Genomic DNA, 19,604 nt, shown 5'->3' with positions numbered 1-19,604 from the left:
GTAACAAGAAAGAGCCAAAGCCGTTTGCATTGGAATGGTCTCTAAACTGCTAACATGTTTGCTATAAACAAAAAAGGGGATTTGTTAATAACCTCAAGTAGCTGGTGCATAATATCATAGGTGAATCTTGCATAAATTGTATCTTGTTTGTCAGAATGTCTTATGAATAATTAACATCAAGTAAAGAAAGGACTACGTGTGTGCAATGTCTATTCAAAGTATAATATGAATAAACATTACAACAGACAGAAACAAAGCAGTAAGCGCACTCCCCACAATTACATACAAATAACTATAATTAAGATTTCTTTGTGGAAAAATGCATGTAGTAGTCAGTCAATCTTACCTTTATGTCCTTTTGGGACCTAGATCCTGGTCTTCAGTAACTACAGCAAAAGGAGCAGCTCGTCCAGCTCCATGCAGGTTTTTTATATTCTTTCCCTGTTACATGCAGTTCTGGTGGCCTGGGTGACTTGATGGAGTCCCTGGCAGCTACTGAACAACGATCTTGATCTAAAGACTCATGTGTTACTGGATTACAGACTTGACTTAAAACTACACGCATTAGGGCTGAACCCCATTGCACTGGTGCTATTGGGAAACTGCAGTGTGGACTTTCCTCTCCCTCTCCTAGCGGGTGGCAAAGGACTCCCGTGGGAGAGCATCTCCGGGATAGCTTCCAGTGTGACACAGCTCCACTGGCCAGTGGCTCTGCGTTGGTGACACTCGAGCCCGTGAGCTTACCTCTCGTCCGTCCCGAGGGACAACCGGGCACCTCCCAGCTTTCCTTCGGCGACACGGGCGAGCCCGCACGGACAGCAAAGGGCTCAGTGTTGGCCCGGCCGTCACTGCCGGCCCCGGGTGCGGTGCCCCTGCCCGCGGGGAGCGCGGTCCGTGGGCCGGGCGGGGCGGGCTCGGTGCCGGGGGCGGGGCGGGCACCGCCGGCCGCCCAGGCTCCATTTTGCGGTGTGGCTGCGGAGAGAGGCCGGAGGCTCCGCAAGTTCCCCTCAGGTGAGGCGAGGCGGCTTGCGGGGGAGGGAGGAGCTGACCGGCCGCGATTCGCGTGCCCCTCGCCCCAGCCCCGCTCGCACCGCCCGGGGGCTCGGCCGCAGCCCCGGCCCCGCTCACGCATCACTCGGGGGGCTCGGCCCCAGCCCCGGGTGCGGCCGTACTGGACGGAGCCCCGCGCAGCGCTCCTGGAGCTGCGGCCGCCCCGGCTCGGGGCTCGGCAGGTGTCCGGCCGAGCGAGTGCCGTTTGTCCCGGGGAGCCGCACCCCGGCGGGGCTGCCCTGGCGCTGCGGAGCGAGATCGAGCTCGGGTAGTCTCGGGAGAAGTAGGTACCGGGACACCGGGATACTTGTCTCCGTCCGCAGCTCCACCTCGCCGCAGGATCCGCCGGAGGATTCGGAAGCCCGCGGCTGGGGGAGCGAGAGGAGCCTTGGGCGATGCCCCTGCCCGGAGCGGAGCGGGGCAGCGGCGGGCGGGGCCCTTAGAGGCGGCGGGCGGGGGTGGTGCCGGCGGGGGCGCGGGGAGGGCTCGGGCCGTGCGCCCTCCCGGTGCCCCGCGGGGCCGGGCCGGGGGTCCCGGCCGGGGGTCCCGCTGGAGCTGAGGCGGAGCAGCCGCAGCGGGAACACTTCTTCCTCCGTGTTTACCGGCTGAGCTCCCGCCCAGCACACGGAGCGCGGCGCGCCCGCTGATGTTTCACCGTGGTTCAGTGCCGCAGCTGACTCACACCCGGCCCCCGGTTTAACCCGCCCCGTGCCCGGCCGGGGACAGCGAGGACAAACGACAGCCTGACGAAAAAATCTGTTGTTGTCGTGGTTATAAAAGTAGTTATGTCAGAGCTGCCGTTCAACTCGGGATGCTTATGCCAAATTTAAAGTCCATTTTTTCCCCTGTCATTAAAAGTTTCATAACCTGGCTGATGGTCTCGAATCTCCCTGCCCAACTGATTGGCAACATGCAGGATGGGATGAGCTCTACCTCTCCCCAGGTCCCTCCGTTAAAAATGTGACTAAAATAAACAGTTACTGTCAGGAAATAGAAATTTGCTCCACAAATGAAGTAATGCTGAGGGATTGCACCTGTTCTTACCAAATTACCATTTTACGTGGAATACCTAGGGTACTGTTCTTCTCCCAGGAACTGCCCCTGTGAGCACAGCAGTGCAGGACGATGGATACAAGAGCTTGGTACAGTCCAGAAACCTGCACGGTTTCTGTCCTGGCAAAGGGTTCAGCTCCCTCCTGCTGGCACCTCAAAGCGTATCCAGTATTTCAGAGCTTTCTGGAGGCTTGAGCCTCTTACCATGCTTAAATGTCTGTCTGACCCTAAATAAGAGTGATAGTTAATTACGAAGTTGAAGATGCTTCCCTTATGAATTCTGATTCAGATGTAGGAGAGAAAAAGAGGGAAAAGTTTTGCGGGTTAACAGCAGATTATTCAAGTGATTTAACAGGTAATTAGCATGCAAATACCTACTACAATCTCATATATAATGCTTCATGGTGAAAATACCTTTTTTGTTTCCCTTCCCCAGAATGTCATACCCAGGTTATCCCCCTTCTGATGGCTACCCTGCTTTCCCAGGTTATCCTGTAAGTATGGCTCTTGAATGTGTTGCATTCCTAATGCTCCTGTATTCTGTGAATGCCGCTCCTTATTGTGCTCCATATATCTGTAAATAGTAGCTGTCAGTTCATGTACTCTGTTCTTTAGTGGTTGTAGTCTTTGTTTTCATCTGTATATCTCTGAGGATGACTTTACAGCTGTCACACAACAACTCCAAGGAGGAAACTTAGTTTTTTTAATGACGCCCATTGTTCCAGGAAGGTCTTTGGTCTTGTTTTATCTTTTTCTCCTGAGTTTGTTTTTTTTAAATACAGCTGTCCCATCTCAACAAGTCTTTTTCTTTTTTTTTTAAGTTTTTTTCTGTAAATAGGAGGCCCTTTACATGTAGGGTTAGAGGTAATCTCTGAACCAATTTGTACCAAATAGTCACATAGCCTTATCCCAGGATTTCCAGAGATGTTGAACAAGCTTCAGTGGCACAGCTATCAGGAAGAGCTTGGAACACTTCACTCAAATAGCCCAGCTTTCATGTAACACCAAGCAAATATTTTTCTGAGGGGAGGACACTGTATCTTTACTGCCCTATCCACTGGACTGTTCCACCTTCAGCTCACAACTCAATGGACTAAAAATTTGAAGGAAACTTAATGGAAGGCTGAAATGTATCAGGTATGGCTGATACTGCAGTCTTTTATATGCCTGCAATATTTTTCAAAGCTAGATTCAGCTCTGTGCTTCTATGGCACTGATCATGGCACTTGTCATGCTGTAATTGTGGGAATTTTACCTGTATTCTGTTAGTACAGAGCCAGACTTAAGCATGGATTTCAGCCTGAATGCCTTTAAGATACTGGAAAGCTATAAATATGTGCAAGATATAAATATATACGTATAAACACATGCAATAAATTCTCTGATGATTTTGCTTTACAATCTACCCTTACTTCTTCTGAAACACTAAAGTCAGTCAAATTAAAGACAAACATGTTAGAAACAAGACTATTAACTCCAGAATTTCTTTCCTTCTCTCAAGGTTCTTCTGAGCCTTCATGATTTTATTTTACCCTATAGTTGTATTTTTAGATCTAGTTAAAAATAATTTTTTTCTTAGCTAGCATCTAAAAAATAGCCAGCTTCAATGAATTAAAGACCTTTTGGACTTGTTATCAATGATTTCTTGGTCTCATTGATGATGCTCAATGTGATAACCAATTCAAAAAGCATTTTTTCTGCAGCACTGGTAGTACTCTGAGCAGAGCTGTTGAGGATCTTAATTTTGGATTTATAAATCTTTTTGTTGAGTCAGGCAGAGAAATGTTAGACTGTACCTGTGGGGAAAAGAATATTATATAGCCTGGGAACAGGAATTTGGGGGTAGAAATCTTGGGGCAGCCAAACCTGAAGAGAACATTTGAGCTAGGCTTTGCTGCTCTGCACTTTATTTCTGTTTTCTGGGGTCAAGAATGAATGTGTACTGTACATAATGTGTGATTTGTATTTCTAAAGCTAGTCAGTAAAGATGATTCCCAGCAAGTGAGTAATGGGTCCATCCATTATGCTTCATTATGAAGCTGATTTTGAATGCCTGATTTCTAAGCTCATGTATAATGACTTCTACTTTACAGGCCTTTCCCTTAGAGATCCAGATCATTCAAGTAAATATTTCTAATATATCTTAATGCTAATAGCAATCTTTGTGCTATGGCTGGTAAATCACACATGTAGCAAAACAAATATGTAACTGTTGGACTTTGTTCTTTTTATTTAAAACCTGCTGTAATAGGTGTTCAGTCTGACTCAGTGATCCACATTTAGTCATTGAATGTCCATGCTTTATAACCTGGATTCCAAAGGAAATGGGGAAAAAAAAAACCCAAAAGTTTTTACCCTCTAACATTTGGAAATACTGTTTATGCAAGAGAGGCAGAAGTTTCAATGTTACTATGCTCTTAAAAGTCTTTTAGCAGGAAGTTAAAAGGGAACTCCTAATGCTTCATAGAGAGCAAGCTGAGCTGAGCTCACCTCCTCCTTGTGTGGAATAGAAAGAGCAGCTTTCCAGTAAAGGACCAGAAGTTCCAGTGGCTGAGTCCTCAGGGAGGAAGGCTAATGACATGCCAGGCTTTAGCAAGAGCACCTCTGCAATACTGTGTCTGGTTGTGGCCTCCCAGCACAACAAAGACATAGACAAAGAGGAGCATGTCCAGGGAAGGCTGCTTGCCTGGAAGAGCAGGCTAAGCACAGATCTGTTCAGTCTTCTGCTGGGTGAGAAGGAACAATAGAGACATTGGAGTCAACTCTTGTCAGAGGTTCAGTGAAAGGGCAGCTAACAAATACAGGTTGCATTTGCAATTTGGTTTGAGGTAAACATTTTTCTCTGGAAGAGTAGTCAAACACTGGAACGGGGGCCCAGAGAATTTGCTATTCCATGTATGTACTGAAAACTTGAGTATCAGGCCTTGCATGAGCTCACCCACCTCCAAAGCTGGCCGTGCTTTGAGGGTGGATGGGATCATGGGCCATCCAGAGGTGACTTCCACCCTGCAGCACTCTCTGATTCTGTGTCAACATAGGAGATGCATCAGAACACCCAACCAGGAAGACCCCATCCAGGCTTCAGGAATTCTGCTGCTTCAAGCCCTACAGCTAATTATATAATTCACGTTGCTATTAAACATGTGGACATTTTGGCAGCTTGGGAGTGTTTACTCTAATGTGCTGTTAACAGGCATACAGACATCCCATTTTTGTGTTTCAGCCGACAGGACAGGAGTCTGCCTATCCACCAGCTGGTCAGTACACCTATCCTGCTGTTCCTGGAGGATTCCCTCCATCAGGAGGAGGGACCTATCCTGCAGCACCACCAAATGCTGGGTTTCCAGGGGCAGCAGGATATCCTGCCCCAGGGGGCTACCCTGCTTCAGGGTACCCTGCCCAGGCTGGAGGAATGCCACCTTATCCTGGAGGTAAGATCCTTTGTTAGAGTACCAGTCAGGAGTGATTTCCAGTGTAACCATTCCCTGTGCTCGTTAGAAATAGTAGAGAAAAGCAGCTTTGTTCAGGCAGCAGCAGGCAGGCAGCCAGGTTGCCATCCAGCAGTAAATACCTGCATGCTGATGGCAGAGCCTTGGTGGTTCTGGGTCACTGCACAGACATAGAGAAAGTGGTCTCTTACATAGCTCTGCTCAATAACCTGGCTCCTGTTTTGTCAAGAAGTCAAATACAAAATACTGAGTATGCTAAAGTCTGACTTTTTTTTTTTTTTTCCCCTGGCTCCTCCAGGCCCTGGCTTTGGCGTGCCTGCCACTGGGCCTGGCTTTGGTGGCTATCCACAGCAGCCTCCTGCCCAAAGCTATGCTGGAGGTGGACCAGCACAAATTCCAGGTATGTTATATATAGGAAACTTAAAGCATCCAAGGATAACCAAGAGACCCCAGGATAGGTAGTAACAAATTAAGCCCTTACCTTTGTTACTTGTAGCTGTTGAGATTTGTATGCTGTGCACCTCCTGCCACCTTTTTTGACCAGGCCACCGGAGGGCAGATGAGAACCAGCTCTGTAGGTGCTACATCCAAAAGGGATGGCTGTCCCTGAATAATGGTCATGATGCTGTGGTTTAGGTGCTTACCCTTTTTCAAGCTGAAAGTATCTGAGGAGAACTGTGAAATCCAGAGTCCACATTCAATGAGTATCTAGCAGTTCTGTTAATCTCAATTGCATTTCTCAGATCTGTGTGTTTACAGTGATTCCTGACACACTGGAGAAAGAGGAAAGGAGAATGCACACATTTGCTTAAAAGCAGTGCAGTGTTTGTAATTTTTTGAGTGGTCAGTTACTACAGAGATTATTTTTGTCCTGGAATGTATCAGTTGTGTTTTAAAGAAATTCAAAGCAGCAAAACCTTTTTGTTTTATGATTTCTCTGTTAACTCTGGTACTAAGTTGCTATCAAAATGAAAAGGAATGTGCATACATATTATGAATAAAAATAAAATTCCAGTACCAAAAAATAATTTTAGCTTTTGTATTACCAGTGTTTTTGATCACAAAATGAGATTCCTTTAATATTTTTTGCAGTAATGAATTCTGAATATTTATTGTTTACATGCTGGGCATTTTAAAGTGTATATAACAGCTTTTAAAGAGAACATGGAGCACATTCTTCATTTGTTTGGGCTATCTTGGCTTCTGTCGAAAATAGCAGAATTTCATAAGGAGAGATCCTTCCAGTTCCCACAGCACTAAGTTTAGTATTTTTAGAATTTCCTTGCTAGTGTATGTACCAAAATGCATCTGTCATTGCTTCTTCCCTTTATCCCCAAGGGAAGAAATTCAGTTACTGATTGTGGTAAGTATCATTAGGAAACAGGTTGTGTGCAGTGGTAGGTCTGGCTTTATATTCAGATTAGATGGTATTTCCATAATGAGAGGAAACCTAATTAATTTCTCCTACCTTGTTCTTTATTTTCTCTAGGATTTCCTGGTGGACAAGTACCATCCCCAATGCCTGGTCCGGTATGTGCCGTTTTCTCTTCTATAATTATTCTTATGTGGCTTCTGTAGTTTTAATGTTTTTACAGCTGATTTCCAAAGGTTTAGATTGTGTTCTGTATCAAGGGTTTCCATCTACCCTCAGAGTAATACTGCCCTGATTCTGTGTTAGAGGAAGAAATAGACAACAAATTGACAGAGTTTGTGACAGAACTGATTGCAGAGTTGTGATTTTAATTTGAATTTTTATTGTGTAGATATCTAGTTATATGTGACTCTTACTTTCAGCCTGCTGCAGTGGTTCAGTATACCCAGGGTACAATTCAAGCTGCTCCAAACTTCGATGCTGGAAGGGATGCAGAAATTCTCCGTAAAGCTATGAAGGGTTTTGGTAAGGAAGCAATAGAAGCTTTAGTTCCTGTTGATCTAATTTCTTAATGCTGTTTTGTTTTCTTCAGTGTTTATTTAACTGTATTTCCCCCCAACAAGCTTTTCAAAAGTTACATTTTCAAGATAGCCTGGGCTATTTAGTAGAAGAAGTTACTTAGAACATTTGATGGACTTAAATAGCAGCCTCTTATTATGTAATTATGCCCAAATGCAACAGTATAAAATGCACAGTTTTGGAGGGACTATATTGCATTCTTACATGACATTGCCCTTCTGTTTCCAAGGAACCGATGAGCAGGCCATCATAAACGTTGTTGCTAACCGCTCCAATGATCAAAGGCAAAAAATCAAGGCAGCTTTCAAGACTATGTATGGCAAGGTACGTTCACTAGCTCTTTGAATTGGGAAACAAACCAAACTTTCAGCTGCTGCTTTAATTGCCTGGTTGCATTTTAGTCCTGGGGAATGATTTGGGCATTTTTTAAATGCACTTCTTTTGGTTATATTCCATATGTATTGGGAGACATCTGGTATTTGACATAGGGCTGTCCTGACACCTGGCAGAAGGAGGGGTGGGGGAAGGCTGGAGGCTGTCTCTGTCCCTGACCACACAAGAAGCTTCTCTAATGCTTGACAGAAAATAATCAAGCTTAAACTGCCTTTGTGTTAGTGACTGAAACTACCACTTTTTTGCACACAAACCAGCACTGAAATCTTCTTCTTCCCAAGAAACTGAGAAATGATTGAAGATTGGATAGTAAATAAAATTCCAGGTTAATTTAATTTCTTCCCTATCATTTTTGCAACCTAGAGTGAAATTTTGTAGCTGTGGATTAGTGAGGAGATGATGGAGAAGAGCTGAGCTGTCAAAGATTTGGACAGAGGGAAGTTCTTAGTAAGAAATAAAACAAAGCTTTACAGGAAAAACAGCACAAAGGTAGAAAGGTAGAAATAAGAAATAAAAGTAAGTTCTAGTTTGATCTTTCTTCAGTATATAATTTATGTATGCCTAACACTCTGCAAAGCCCTTTTTCTGCTTCTAATTGAACAGGATTTAATTAAAGATCTGAAGTCTGAGTTAAGTGGTAATGTGGAAGAATTGATTCTAGCCCTCTTCATGCCTAGTACCTACTATGATGCCTGGAGTTTACGTCATGCGATGAAGGTACGGTATTCCTGTGAAGGAAACAGTTTAAAATTATCTTAAAATACTCATCTAAGAATACCTGGTCCCAGCATTGTTGAAAAATCTGCTAGTGTCAAACAAATCCTGGACTTTCAGGGCTTAAAATTCTTTTCTGCTGCGTCCCCCAGTTCCAGACTATTTCTGCAGGATTAGCCAATTCAGCCAGATGTCCATTCAGTAGAGGAGGAAATGCTGCAGGACAGAACCTTGTTCTCTCTCACTTGGCCTTAATTTTTGCTAGAACCTAGAAAGGGCCAGGGTGCTGTTAAAACCGTAACCACTGTTTAAACTAAAGGTACATGCCTTTTCTTACTAGGAACAAACCTTTGTTACTGAAAGGTATTTTTGGATTATGCCTTTTTTCCCCAAAAAAGAAAATGAAAAAATAATTTCTTAAAGTCAGGTGATGGATGTATCTGTTGAAATATTTTGACAGCATTTAGAGACTAGGTGAGCTAGTTGGTTTAACCTCCTAACTCAGGTAAACTGGTACATTCAGTTTACTGGAATGTCTTGTTTGAGCTGCAGCAGCTAGCAGGTGGCTGATAGTGGAAATGAGTAACTCAACCCATTTACGAATGTACACTTTCTGGAGAACATGGAGCTGAAATGAACATCTGCTTTTAATGGGGAATAGCCACTCAAACATTTTGAAAAATTCATAATATAAGATTACCTTGAAGTCTCATATACATCTCTTCTCCTATCTAATCCTTCCCTGATTTGAGATGTTCATGCCAGTAAGATCCTCCTGTACACAGAAACCACAATTAATTTTTATTCTGGGGGGAGGGAAGCATCTATAAAGAGTTCCACATTGTGGAAGCAGCCACATTTGGGTAGGGAATACACTTGTGTACTGACCAAAACAGAATTTACAAGTGTCCCTTTAATGATTACCATAAGGCTCTTCCTTCCTTCGGTAAATTTCCAGATTAAGGTTGCCAAAGAATTTCCTTCCTTAACCATTTTCCATTTAACTTTGGCCAGTGTCACTGATGTGGAAGTATGGTTTTGGGGTGTTTCTCTGAATTGATGCAGAATGGTATGTTTGAGGAATCTTCATTCCATTTTAAGTATACAGTACACTTGGTACATTCACACTGCAGGGATACTGTTCTTACAATCTAGATTGTGTTAAGTTTTGAAATGCCTGATGACTGCCTTATTTCAGTGTTGAAGAAAACTGCATAGGTAGTGCTCTGTGATTATGCCTTTGTTTTCTCTGCCTACAGGGAGCAGGCACTCAGGAGAGCGTGTTGATTGAGATCCTTTGCACAAGGACAAACCAGGAAATTCGCGAAATAGTGAACTGCTATAAATCAGAATTTGGAAGGGACATTGAACAAGACATCAGATCAGACACTTCAGGACACTTTGAACGATTACTTATATCTATGTGCCAAGTGAGCTTTAATTTTTTTTTTTAAAGTAAGGTAACAGTGTACAGTCTGATGTGTTTATTCATAATGGCTCCACAAATAGCCTGTGTGCTTAGCAAGAGGCTAAGAGGTTTTTAAGCAATTAGCCCATGGTCATTAATTTATCCCCTAAAATATGACACTTCAGTCCCTCCTCAAGAGATACTTCTTATCTATAAATCCATGATGAATTATGTGATGTAATTTAGCACCCTCAATTAATACCAGAACTTACGTGGAAATATTGTGCAGATGCAACCAAGCGGTTTCCTAAAACAGTGCTCTACACTGCTGTTAGAGCAAGATGCTTTTTATTTTTTGCATATAAACTGTAAAGCTGATTGGAAAGCCTCTGTGGTATGTAGAATGCCTGTGAGAATCCCTAAAACAAGGTAAGACCTGCCACAGGGCAAAACCTCCCCCCTGCCCCCACTCCACAGCCTGCCTTCCCTTTACATCACCAGAATTAGGGGGTGCTGCTGTTGAACTCACATGACCACTGGAGCTGGTTTATCCCATATCATTTACTAGGGCTCATTTTGTTTTGAAGAATAGTAACTTGAAATTACTCACATTTAGGAAGAAATATGTAACTAATGCAACTTCCCACATTTCTCTGGCAAATTTTCTCCATTTGCTGATTTCTGTTAAGAATTTCTTTTACACTTCACTATCTCATTGGCTTCTTCCTTTGTGAGAGATCAGCTATACTCTAGATATTTGGTTAAAAGTCAAAATCCACAAGAAAGCAAGCCTGGAGAAGCTCATGCTGCTAGTTTTTATTTTGATAAATCCAGTAGTTTACAATAACTGACAACCACATCATTTAAGTAGTATATTAACCTCTATAGATACAACAGTATTGGAGAGAATGTATTCAGCCTACTCAGCCAGTATGTTTAGCAGTATCCATCCATGCACTGGGCAGCAAAATGCCAAAACAACCACCAAAGCACATAAAATGTCATAGAAGCCCTACTGACACAAGTGTAGTAAGTGCTTTCTGGAGACATTCTTACTTGAAATAGGCAACTAATTAAATAGGAGGGAAACCTGAGATATTTCAGGTGTGCATATTCAGTAAGATAATTCATTAGTTCGTTTGGGAAGAGTCTTTGCAACTTGAAGCCTAGAAACAAACAAATCAAGAGAAAGCTTACATTATTAAGTAAAATAGAGAATTAAGTACAGTACTTAATTAGAACTACGAGATGGTTTGTAGGGGTGAAGTTATCTGAGTCAGTGTATCAGTTTAAAGCATGTCCTAAAGATAGGGTTCTGAGCCACTTTTGTATTTGTTTCCTATAAAGAATATTAAAAAGAGAGGTTTTAAAGCAATGTGATGTATTTCAAACTATTTCTGCTTCAAACTTTGAAGATACATGCTTGGGGTCTGTATACACTGCAAGCAGTTAAATCATAGCTTTCTCTGTGAAATTTCATTTGAAATCTGTTTTTGCATTAAGGGTAATCGTGATGAGAATCAAACTGTGGATTATCAAAAAGCTCAAGAAGATGCTCAGCGTCTGTACCAAGCAGGTGAAGGAAGACTTGGGACTGATGAATCTTGCTTTAATATGGTTCTGGCAAGCAGAAGTTTTCCCCAACTGAAAGCAACAGTTGAGGCATACTCCAGGGTAGGAGCTCTTCACTGATTTCAAATAAGTCTGGTCAATGTATTTTAAGTTAAGGTTCCAGTTGCTACTGCATTTCATCATCCACATATTAATCTCATTTATTTGTAGATTGCTAATCGTGATTTATTAAGCAGCATTGACCGAGAATTTTCTGGAAATGTGGAACGTGGTTTGAAGACTATTGGTAAGTTATATGTTCTTCCCTCCCCCCTTATCCTTTAGGAATTAAACCTAAATGTAACCAAAGAAAAATCCAATTCAGCACTGGCCATATGGCAAATGATGACATAATTAGAGACTCTTCTAGAATAAAGTAGCTTCAATTATTCACATGATTCATCTTGCACTTAAATGAAGAAAATAAGCATCCGTCATGAAGAAGTCAATTCCAAATAAGAAAAAGTCACATAGAAACTACTTGTCACTTCTCTGGGAAGGCAGGCAAGTACACAGAACAAGGGTCACTGGTTAGTGTTTGTAGCTGTATAATTCAGAGTTCTGTAAAAGGGGGTACCAGTGTCACAGAGCCATGACTGTGTGTGCAGCTTTTCAGCAGAGACAGCTGAGCCACCCACACAGATAACCTCAGAGCCAGCATGAACCTACTGAAGGCACAGTTCCCTTTCCACCCCCTTCCCCACTCCAGAAAGCTCAGCTGTGGCTAAGGACAAGCTTAGCAAAATAGAAGATGTTGTTTTGAATTCACTTTTTCCTACTGACTCTTTATAACAAAGTAGTTCAACACAATTCAGCATAATTAACTGATAGTGAAAATCAGTAATATTTAGTAGTAAATCTGGAGACATCAGTGCTTGCCCAAATGACAGCAATCCTGTAGCCATAATGGATAAGAAACTTCCCAGAGTATATTGTACTCAAGAGTTTAATAGGAAAAATTCAGGTCTGAGAATCAGGTAGAAGAATAATGCCTTGTCTCTGAGTGTGAATAATCTACCTGAAACAAGATCTATTCTGTAACTACAAGAGTTACAGAACTACTAGAGAACCTTCTGCATTGGTGCTTTTCTTAGTGAGATTCTAGCAATGGAATATGAGTAAAATACCTTGTGTCCCAATACCAGCTATCCATGGAGAAGAACTGGTTTTTTAATTACCTGTTTGAGAATTAATATTTCAGAGTTTTGAAAAGCACTTCCAAAGAAGTTAACTGCTACTAAGCTACTAACCATGAGTTTTTGTGTGAAGGAATAACTTACTTAGTCAACTTGAAAATAAGCTTAGCTCTATAAACAGGTCCCATTATTCACAGTAACTGGATCTTCATTAAGAACAACCTCTGTGTACAGCAAAAATCCTGCCAAGTATCACTATACAGCATACATTACTGGAACTAATCCTAACAATATATTTTATTGCAGTGCAATGTGCTTTAAATCGCCCAGCCTTTTTTGCAGAAAGACTTTATTATTCTATGAAAGGAGCTGGCACAGATGATTCTACCCTCATCAGAATTGTAGTCACTCGCAGTGAGGTAAGAAATTTTCTTCTGTGTACCAGTCACGTGCAGCAGAAAGCCATCTACCCAAACCAGTTTGTCACTCAGTCCTCCTTTCACAGGTGTAAAATCATGTACTGCATAAAGCTTTCATGGGGCTTAATGTGTTAATTAGTTTTAAAGCCAACTTTCACACAGTAATTTAATTAACTCTGTCTAGATAGTAGTAACTGTTTGCTTTCCTTTTTAACTGTTACTGCCAGTCTGCTTAGCAGTAACTGAGCACTTCCAGGTGAGAAGTTCACCTGTTGAGAGTTAGCACAGCACAGTCTTAACAAAACATGGAACAACTGCTGCACTCTGCTTTGGGAGCTGCTCCTCTATCCTTGGAGGGACCAGCTGGCTCGTTGACTGCACAATCATTGCATATCTCACCCTTGGCATGTGCTCTCTAGTTCACAAGGGAGGAGATGTGGGCTGACTATCTAGGATTTAAATCATACACTATGGTTGAGTTTTCTGCTTTTTTTTTGTCTTTGCATAGATTGACCTTGTGCAAATTAAACAGATGTTCACACAGATGTATCAGAAGACACTGGCTACAATGATAGCAAGTGATACAAGTGGTGATTACCGGAAGTTGCTGCTGGCAATTGTTGGGCAATAGAAGAGGATTTTCTGGTTTTTTGGTTTGTTGGTTTTTTTAAAACAAACTGAAGGACATGAAACGTGCTTTAAGCAGATACTAACTATCCTTGTAAAAGAATAATTTTAAAGGTTGCATAATCAAATACGCCTTCTTGATGATTCAGTAAGCTTTTTGCACTTACAATGCCTTAATTTACAGCACATAATATTCTTTATTGTATAATAAAAGATATATCTTGTCTATTAGACCCTAAGCCTTAGTCTTTTTGACCCAGACAAAACCACTTTCCCTCTACTGGATTCATGGATGCTTCTCTGTGGGAATCAACTGTTCCAGCCCACTGAATCTCCAGCACTCAACAACTTTCCTGAAATAGCTAAACTGCTGAGCTTACTATATGTGACTTAGACTATAAACTTCTTCTGATACTGAGAAACACAGTTCGTTTTGGAGAGACTAGAAGACATTTTACTCTGCATTACTTTGGTCATCTTTTGTGCAGGTATCCACTGAGATAGATATACATGTGTGTATATAGGTATCTAACTGTCAGGAGCTTTCCAAGCTTGACCAAGATTCTATAAGCTTTGGCTCTCCTTTATTTGTTCTTGAACAAACTTCCTTACAAGTGAAGGACCTTAACACTTAGTAAGTAAAGCATATTCGTGCATATGTATCTTTTAATGTGACTGAAAATCCCAACCAATTCACTTGTCATTCATAGCAAAATATTGATTAAATCTGGCTCATACATACTATCACAAGAAAACTAACAGATTAAATAGGTTTCTATGTTCTATTCTGTATGAATGTAAAACATTTACCTGTTTTATGGCAAAAATACTTTCATGACATGCTTAGCAACAAAGAATTGTTAAATGGGTAGCAATAACGGAATGATTGACAATGAAATTACATAAAAATAGGCAAGAAAGACTGAACAGATACTGTTTATCCTGCCTCTGAAAAAGCTTTCTTTTTCTACCTAACTTACATAATAGTGCTTTCATATTAAACCTCAGAAAAAAAGCAAGCTGTTATGAGAGTCTTCCCTCCAAAAGCATTCAGACTCGCACCAGAAGAGACCTCCCTTTCCAAGAGAAAAACAGCCTCAATCCCAACCCTCTGGCTTTTTGCAAAGGCCAATCTTCACAATTCAAGTCATAAGACTAGAGCAATTTTTCCATTTCACTATTGAATTTAGTAAGTTTTGAAAGGAAAGCTGTTTTCATATTATAATTTTGGGAGGTGAAGGTGTTTTTCATTGAAGTGGATACAGGTAGGTTGTGAACTAGGCTGCTTATCTCTGTTTGGCTCAGCAACTGGCAGCACATTCCCTGACAGCACAAAGCCCTGCTGGTAAACAACTCCCCAAAACCTGACCCAGCTCGGCCTGTACTTCTGCTTCTCAGTTCCACCAACACACAGCTACACTCCTTGGGGCAGTCAGAGACCCCAGCCCACCTCTGAATCTTCGCTGATGGTGCCCTCCAGGTAAGCACAGCACAGATGATGGTCCCACCCCTCAGCTCAGGGAAGAAGTGACACACACACGTCTGCTGAACCCAGAGCAGGGCAGGGAGGCACTGACCACTCCAGCTCAAACCAGGAACCTGCCAAACCTCTCACACCTTTTGCTTCCTGTCTCCTTTGGCTGTCAAAGCCAAGCTTTCTCCCCTCCCTACCCAAGAACAGACTAAGGACATACAGGTGACTTCTTTTTTTCTTCCCCTCCTTAAAATGCTGAAAGCATAAAACAAGTAATGTAAACTACTTACAGTTTTCTGGGAGTAAGGAAATAATTTCTTCTCCCAAACAATATAAGAATTAGAGACAGCTCCAGACTCCACCTTACAGAAACACAGTAGCAAAAAATGAGTGCCTACTTTACAGAGGAACACCCCCAGACATAACCCTGTTACCTGACTACTTGCCTAAAGGGTGACAGGAGAAACAGCATGAGAAATCAGGCCAAAGACACTACCCAGTGTATTTTCCTTTACTGCAGATCTGCCTTCATATCTGGCAAAAACTACAGCCAAGGGATAATGCAAGGGAGTCCTCACAGCAGCAGAACAGACACTGCAAGGGAATCCTCACAGAAGTGAACATCCTTGCTGCTGGGCACTTACTGCCTGCAAGTATCAGAACCACTTCTCTCCAATTACAGTGAGGTCTTTCCACACAGATTCTATCTGTATTTTCTTCATATGCACAATTCCAGCTACTCGAAATCCTCATAACAACCAAGATCTGAGTATCAAATCAGGACAAATATTTTCTTGTGAGGTGACATTTTCCATTAGCACTTAAAGGAGAAAGGTACCATCACCATGTTCATCATAAATTTCAGCTGTACTTCATAATAGGTTTTTGTCCTGCTCTAATGACACTGCACGCAGATTGTACAGCTCGCAGGGATGAGAGTGCTTCATAAAAAAAGCCAAAAAACTTACCATTTTTAACTTGATCTTCTGGACTTAAACTCTTAGAAGAATTTCCAATTAAAATGCATCTGCAATAAAGTAAAATTGAATATTAAAACTCCCCTTACCAACAGCGTGTCACTTATCTTAATTCTCATCCTGTTCAGCAGTTGGTCCTTAGTTTAAAAAGAATATGCCAAAAGGCTAATCCGTGTGTCTGTACAGAGTGCCAAAACAAACGATTTTCTCCCTCTGCACAAAAAAGCAGCCCCAAAACACTTCAGTAGTCGAATGTTTAGTTCAAACCAACATATGAAACACAGCTATGCATAAGAGTCTTTTCTAGAATCCACTAACCCTGGTCTGACAAGCCTATACAAACCAAAAGTGAATGTCTGGTTTACCACACACAAAATATTTCTGAGAGAGAACTCAAAAGCAAAAAAAAGGCAGCAGGAATAAAATTTAAATTACTTAGTATTTACATTCAATTTGTTCTCTGCAAGCTAAATCTGACCTTTTATGCTATTTTTTTGAATGGCTTAAATATTGAAGACTATTTCTAAACAATTTGCGAGGTCAGATTAGACCTATGTATGCCAAATAAAACCAATACACAGTGATAGGAGCCGCAGCCCATGCACAAAATTTATTGTGTGCTACCGTTTATAAAATACTTGAATAGTTCAGAACATGCATAAAATTTCCAACTTAGGGGTATGTACAGATTGTAGGTTATGGCAACTAAACCAAGAAAAAACCAACCAAACCTAAAAAAACAAAACAAAAACAAAACAAAACAAAAAAAAAGAGAGATGAAGTCTAGTGACATAAGTTTCAAGTCGTGTTCCAGGGGATGAGAAGGACATGTAGCAAATGTCAAAATATATAACAAAGTACACTGGCAATCAGTACAGTCCATTATTTGTGAACAAATTAGCACAGGGCTTCAACTTTTATTTTAACCAAGCAGTCCTGTAGATACCAAAATACATGCAGTCTCAAGTTTACACTTTCACTAATGCCTTAGCAGTTGAACAGAGCAATTGCTTACGCGCTGCTTTGCTTAAACAAAAAGTATGTCCAATACAGGTTCAGTTTCCTTTACAGATTGAAAAATAATAAAAAGCTTGCAGCTATTCAGCCCAGTGATTATTAGCTATTTATGCAACCGTAATACTCACGATAAACTAAAAGTACCCATAACATCTAGGTAACCTATAGATGTACATCATAGGTCTATATATTAAATATTTGCAAAATGAAAACATGCATACACAAAATACAATGCCAAGCTTTACAGACTTGATATGAATCAAAATTTACTTAAACAATGTACAAAGTTCAATTAAAAGTACCTTAAAATTAATACTTCCATATTTTTCTTACTTTTAAAATTAGTATATATAATTTTTTATTTAAATTCAAGGTGGGGAAAAGTCTTGAAAAAGCTGGGCAAAAAAGTTTCTAAATTAAATATTTTTTTTTTAAATCTGTGTTCAAGTAATAAACATTCCTACATAGAAATCTTCTGATAAGCTGTAACTAAAAAATACAGTGAATACAATATAGAATTAGCAACATCTAAAGGAGTAAACCTGAGGTCAGCATTTTACAGAATGACCAACTGAAATTTTTTGGCATTTTTTCTGTTATTTAAAATACAGTTTTTTGCAGCCTCAGATATTTTAAGACCATTCTAATCTATAATTTTAAAGACATATCATGAAACCAATGTCCATTAATAAATAGTTAGCTCTTAGGGTTGTATCTGAATGTCTGATTTTAAAAAACAAACAAACAAACAAACAAACAAACTGCCTCTACTGAAAGAAAAATCCCATTTGTAAACTTAAAAGTGTTGACAACGTAAGCATAAGATGCTAGTCTAGGTGTGCTTTAGTGAGAACAGTCCAATCCTTTCCCTAGATCTCTTCCAAAGCTGCAGCAGCCAGTGATGGACGTTGGTGTGAAAAGGGTGAGGCACACGCTCCCAGCAGGCTGGGTCACCGTGTAACAGAGGGGCTGTTGTCTCAAAAGCATGATGATCTCTTTCAGTGGGATCAATCAAGTCAGATGGTTTTCCACCTCGTGGTAAGTAATCACTTGAAGTGATCCCCCTATTTCATTTGTTGTCACATCAAAAAGCAGTAATCTAGGAATTCTCAGGCAGGACATGAGTGAGTAAACCAGAAGCTGATGTGGTCACTGTGCATTGTTGTTGCCAGTTCCATTGTTTCCATTGGCATTGGCTGTGTTTATGGTATTAATACCATCTTGCTGAAGAGTATCTTTTCTTGGTGGCATTCTCTCATTGATCCTATCCAAACCTTTTGCTTCTTCAAAACTGCAGATTTTATGTTGCGGAGAGAATCCTCGTATTGCTTAACAAAATGCAAATTTGATATGTCAGTAATGGAAAAATAAGTTGAAAGCATATACTTTTTCTAACAAATGATGATTAAAAAAAAGATAAAAATCAGCCAAAGAAACTTATGGCCCTGCAACTGTATTGCTAAAAGATTCTCTAACCTGCTTTCCTGACACGTTCACAGCAATTATGATTTCAGTTCATTACAAAGAGAACAAAGTATGGCAAATATTCTGCAAGTAGGAATCAAGGGATTTAAGCCCACTTGATTGCTTCTGCTTGTCCCTGGTGGGGCCAGCTATCACTGCTGTGCTTTTGCTGCCCAGCTCATCAGGCTAATCTTAACATCCCCCTTCTCTTCAGGGCAATGTCAGTAAGATCTAAGCAGCACAGCAAGTGCAGTGGAGGCAAAGCAGCAAAGGGTTACAAAAGAAGTGGCAGATTTACATCCTGCACACGCACCCATGGCCTGATCCTGCAGTTTTCATGCAGGCAAAACTGCAGGATGTGGTTCACACTGTGCTAATCATGTGGATGATGGAAATGGACACAACCACAATCACCGAGTTAGCACTGTGGTTCAACAATGGCATCATTTAAATACAGATGTATTTAAAGTAAGTATAGAAAATAGGTATTATTTTTCTACTGATTATTTTGATGAATGAGGTCTGTAGTTGAATTTACACCTACAAATGGCTGACCACATAGTAAGACTGAAGTCTTTGGGATGAAATAATTCTTTGGAGATTTAAGTACAGCTTTCCACTCACAACAACAGGACCTCTTGCAGGTGTGTGTGAGAACAGAATATGGCACTTGTTTATATTTTTGGAGATCTGACTTCCTTAATTAAAAAAACAAAGAATACAGTCATTAAATGGTGCTTTGCAACTAAATCTGAAAAACCCCAAAGGCAGCTCTCTCAATGCTATGCTGTTTGTCATTCACTTCATTGAATTCTGAGCAAGAACAAACTAAAGTCTCTCTGAAAAGAAACAATCTGAAGT

The 19,604-nt window shown here is 41.0% G+C and overlaps 2 protein-coding genes across 7 annotated transcripts in view; one reads left to right on the top strand and one right to left on the bottom strand.

The window, feature by feature from the left end:
• Positions 1 to 916: 916 nt before the first annotated feature.
• On the top strand, positions 917 to 14,044 carry ANXA7 (annexin A7). The gene is made up of 13 exons (XM_014879928.2): positions 917 to 1,011; positions 2,540 to 2,597; positions 5,327 to 5,534; positions 5,851 to 5,952; positions 7,042 to 7,082; positions 7,347 to 7,449; positions 7,733 to 7,827; positions 8,500 to 8,613; positions 9,870 to 10,040; positions 11,522 to 11,692; positions 11,801 to 11,876; positions 13,072 to 13,184; positions 13,693 to 14,044. Exons 2-13 carry the CDS (start codon positions 2,541 to 2,543, stop codon positions 13,813 to 13,815), a joined length of 1,374 nt encoding a protein of 457 aa, XP_014735414.2. The 5' UTR covers positions 917 to 1,011; position 2,540; the 3' UTR covers positions 13,816 to 14,044.
• PPP3CB (protein phosphatase 3 catalytic subunit beta) overlaps positions 11,063 to 19,604 on the bottom strand; it is a 45,334-nt gene continuing 36,792 nt past the window's right edge. For 2 of the 6 annotated variants that reach the window (XM_014879924.2, XM_014879923.2), the window contains exon 14: positions 16,847 to 18,607. In XM_014879924.2, coding sequence (XP_014735410.1) covers positions 18,429 to 18,607 — 179 coding nt within the window. In that variant the 3' untranslated portion in view covers positions 16,847 to 18,428. Of the gene's footprint in view, positions 11,185 to 15,575; positions 15,648 to 16,253; positions 16,313 to 16,846; positions 18,608 to 19,604 lie in introns of those variants that run through there. The other 4 variants (XM_014879925.2, XM_014879926.2, XR_001403356.2 and 1 more) reach the window with 3 other exon arrangements.

Source organism: Sturnus vulgaris, chromosome 8 (genome assembly GCF_052056855.1).
Source record: "Sturnus vulgaris isolate bStuVul1 chromosome 8, bStuVul1.hap1, whole genome shotgun sequence".
NCBI lineage: Eukaryota > Metazoa > Chordata > Aves > Passeriformes > Sturnidae > Sturnus > Sturnus vulgaris.
The sequence above is the reverse complement of the archived record's forward strand: the minus strand, read 5'-3'. Positions and strand labels throughout refer to the sequence as shown.

What these genes read in the sequence shown, in the direction of transcription:
- ANXA7 (XM_014879928.2), top strand. Translation starts at nt 2,541, where the DNA reads ATGTCATACCCAGGTTATCCCCCTTCTGATGGCTACCCTGCTTTCCCA. An exon ending in CATCCCCAATGCCTGGTCCG is followed by an intron (nt 7,083 to 7,346) that starts GTATGTGCCGTT and finishes TCTTACTTTCAG; the next exon opens with CCTGCTGCAGTGGTTCAGTA. An exon ending in TAAAGCTATGAAGGGTTTTG is followed by an intron (nt 7,450 to 7,732) that starts GTAAGGAAGCAA and finishes TCTGTTTCCAAG; the next exon opens with GAACCGATGAGCAGGCCATC.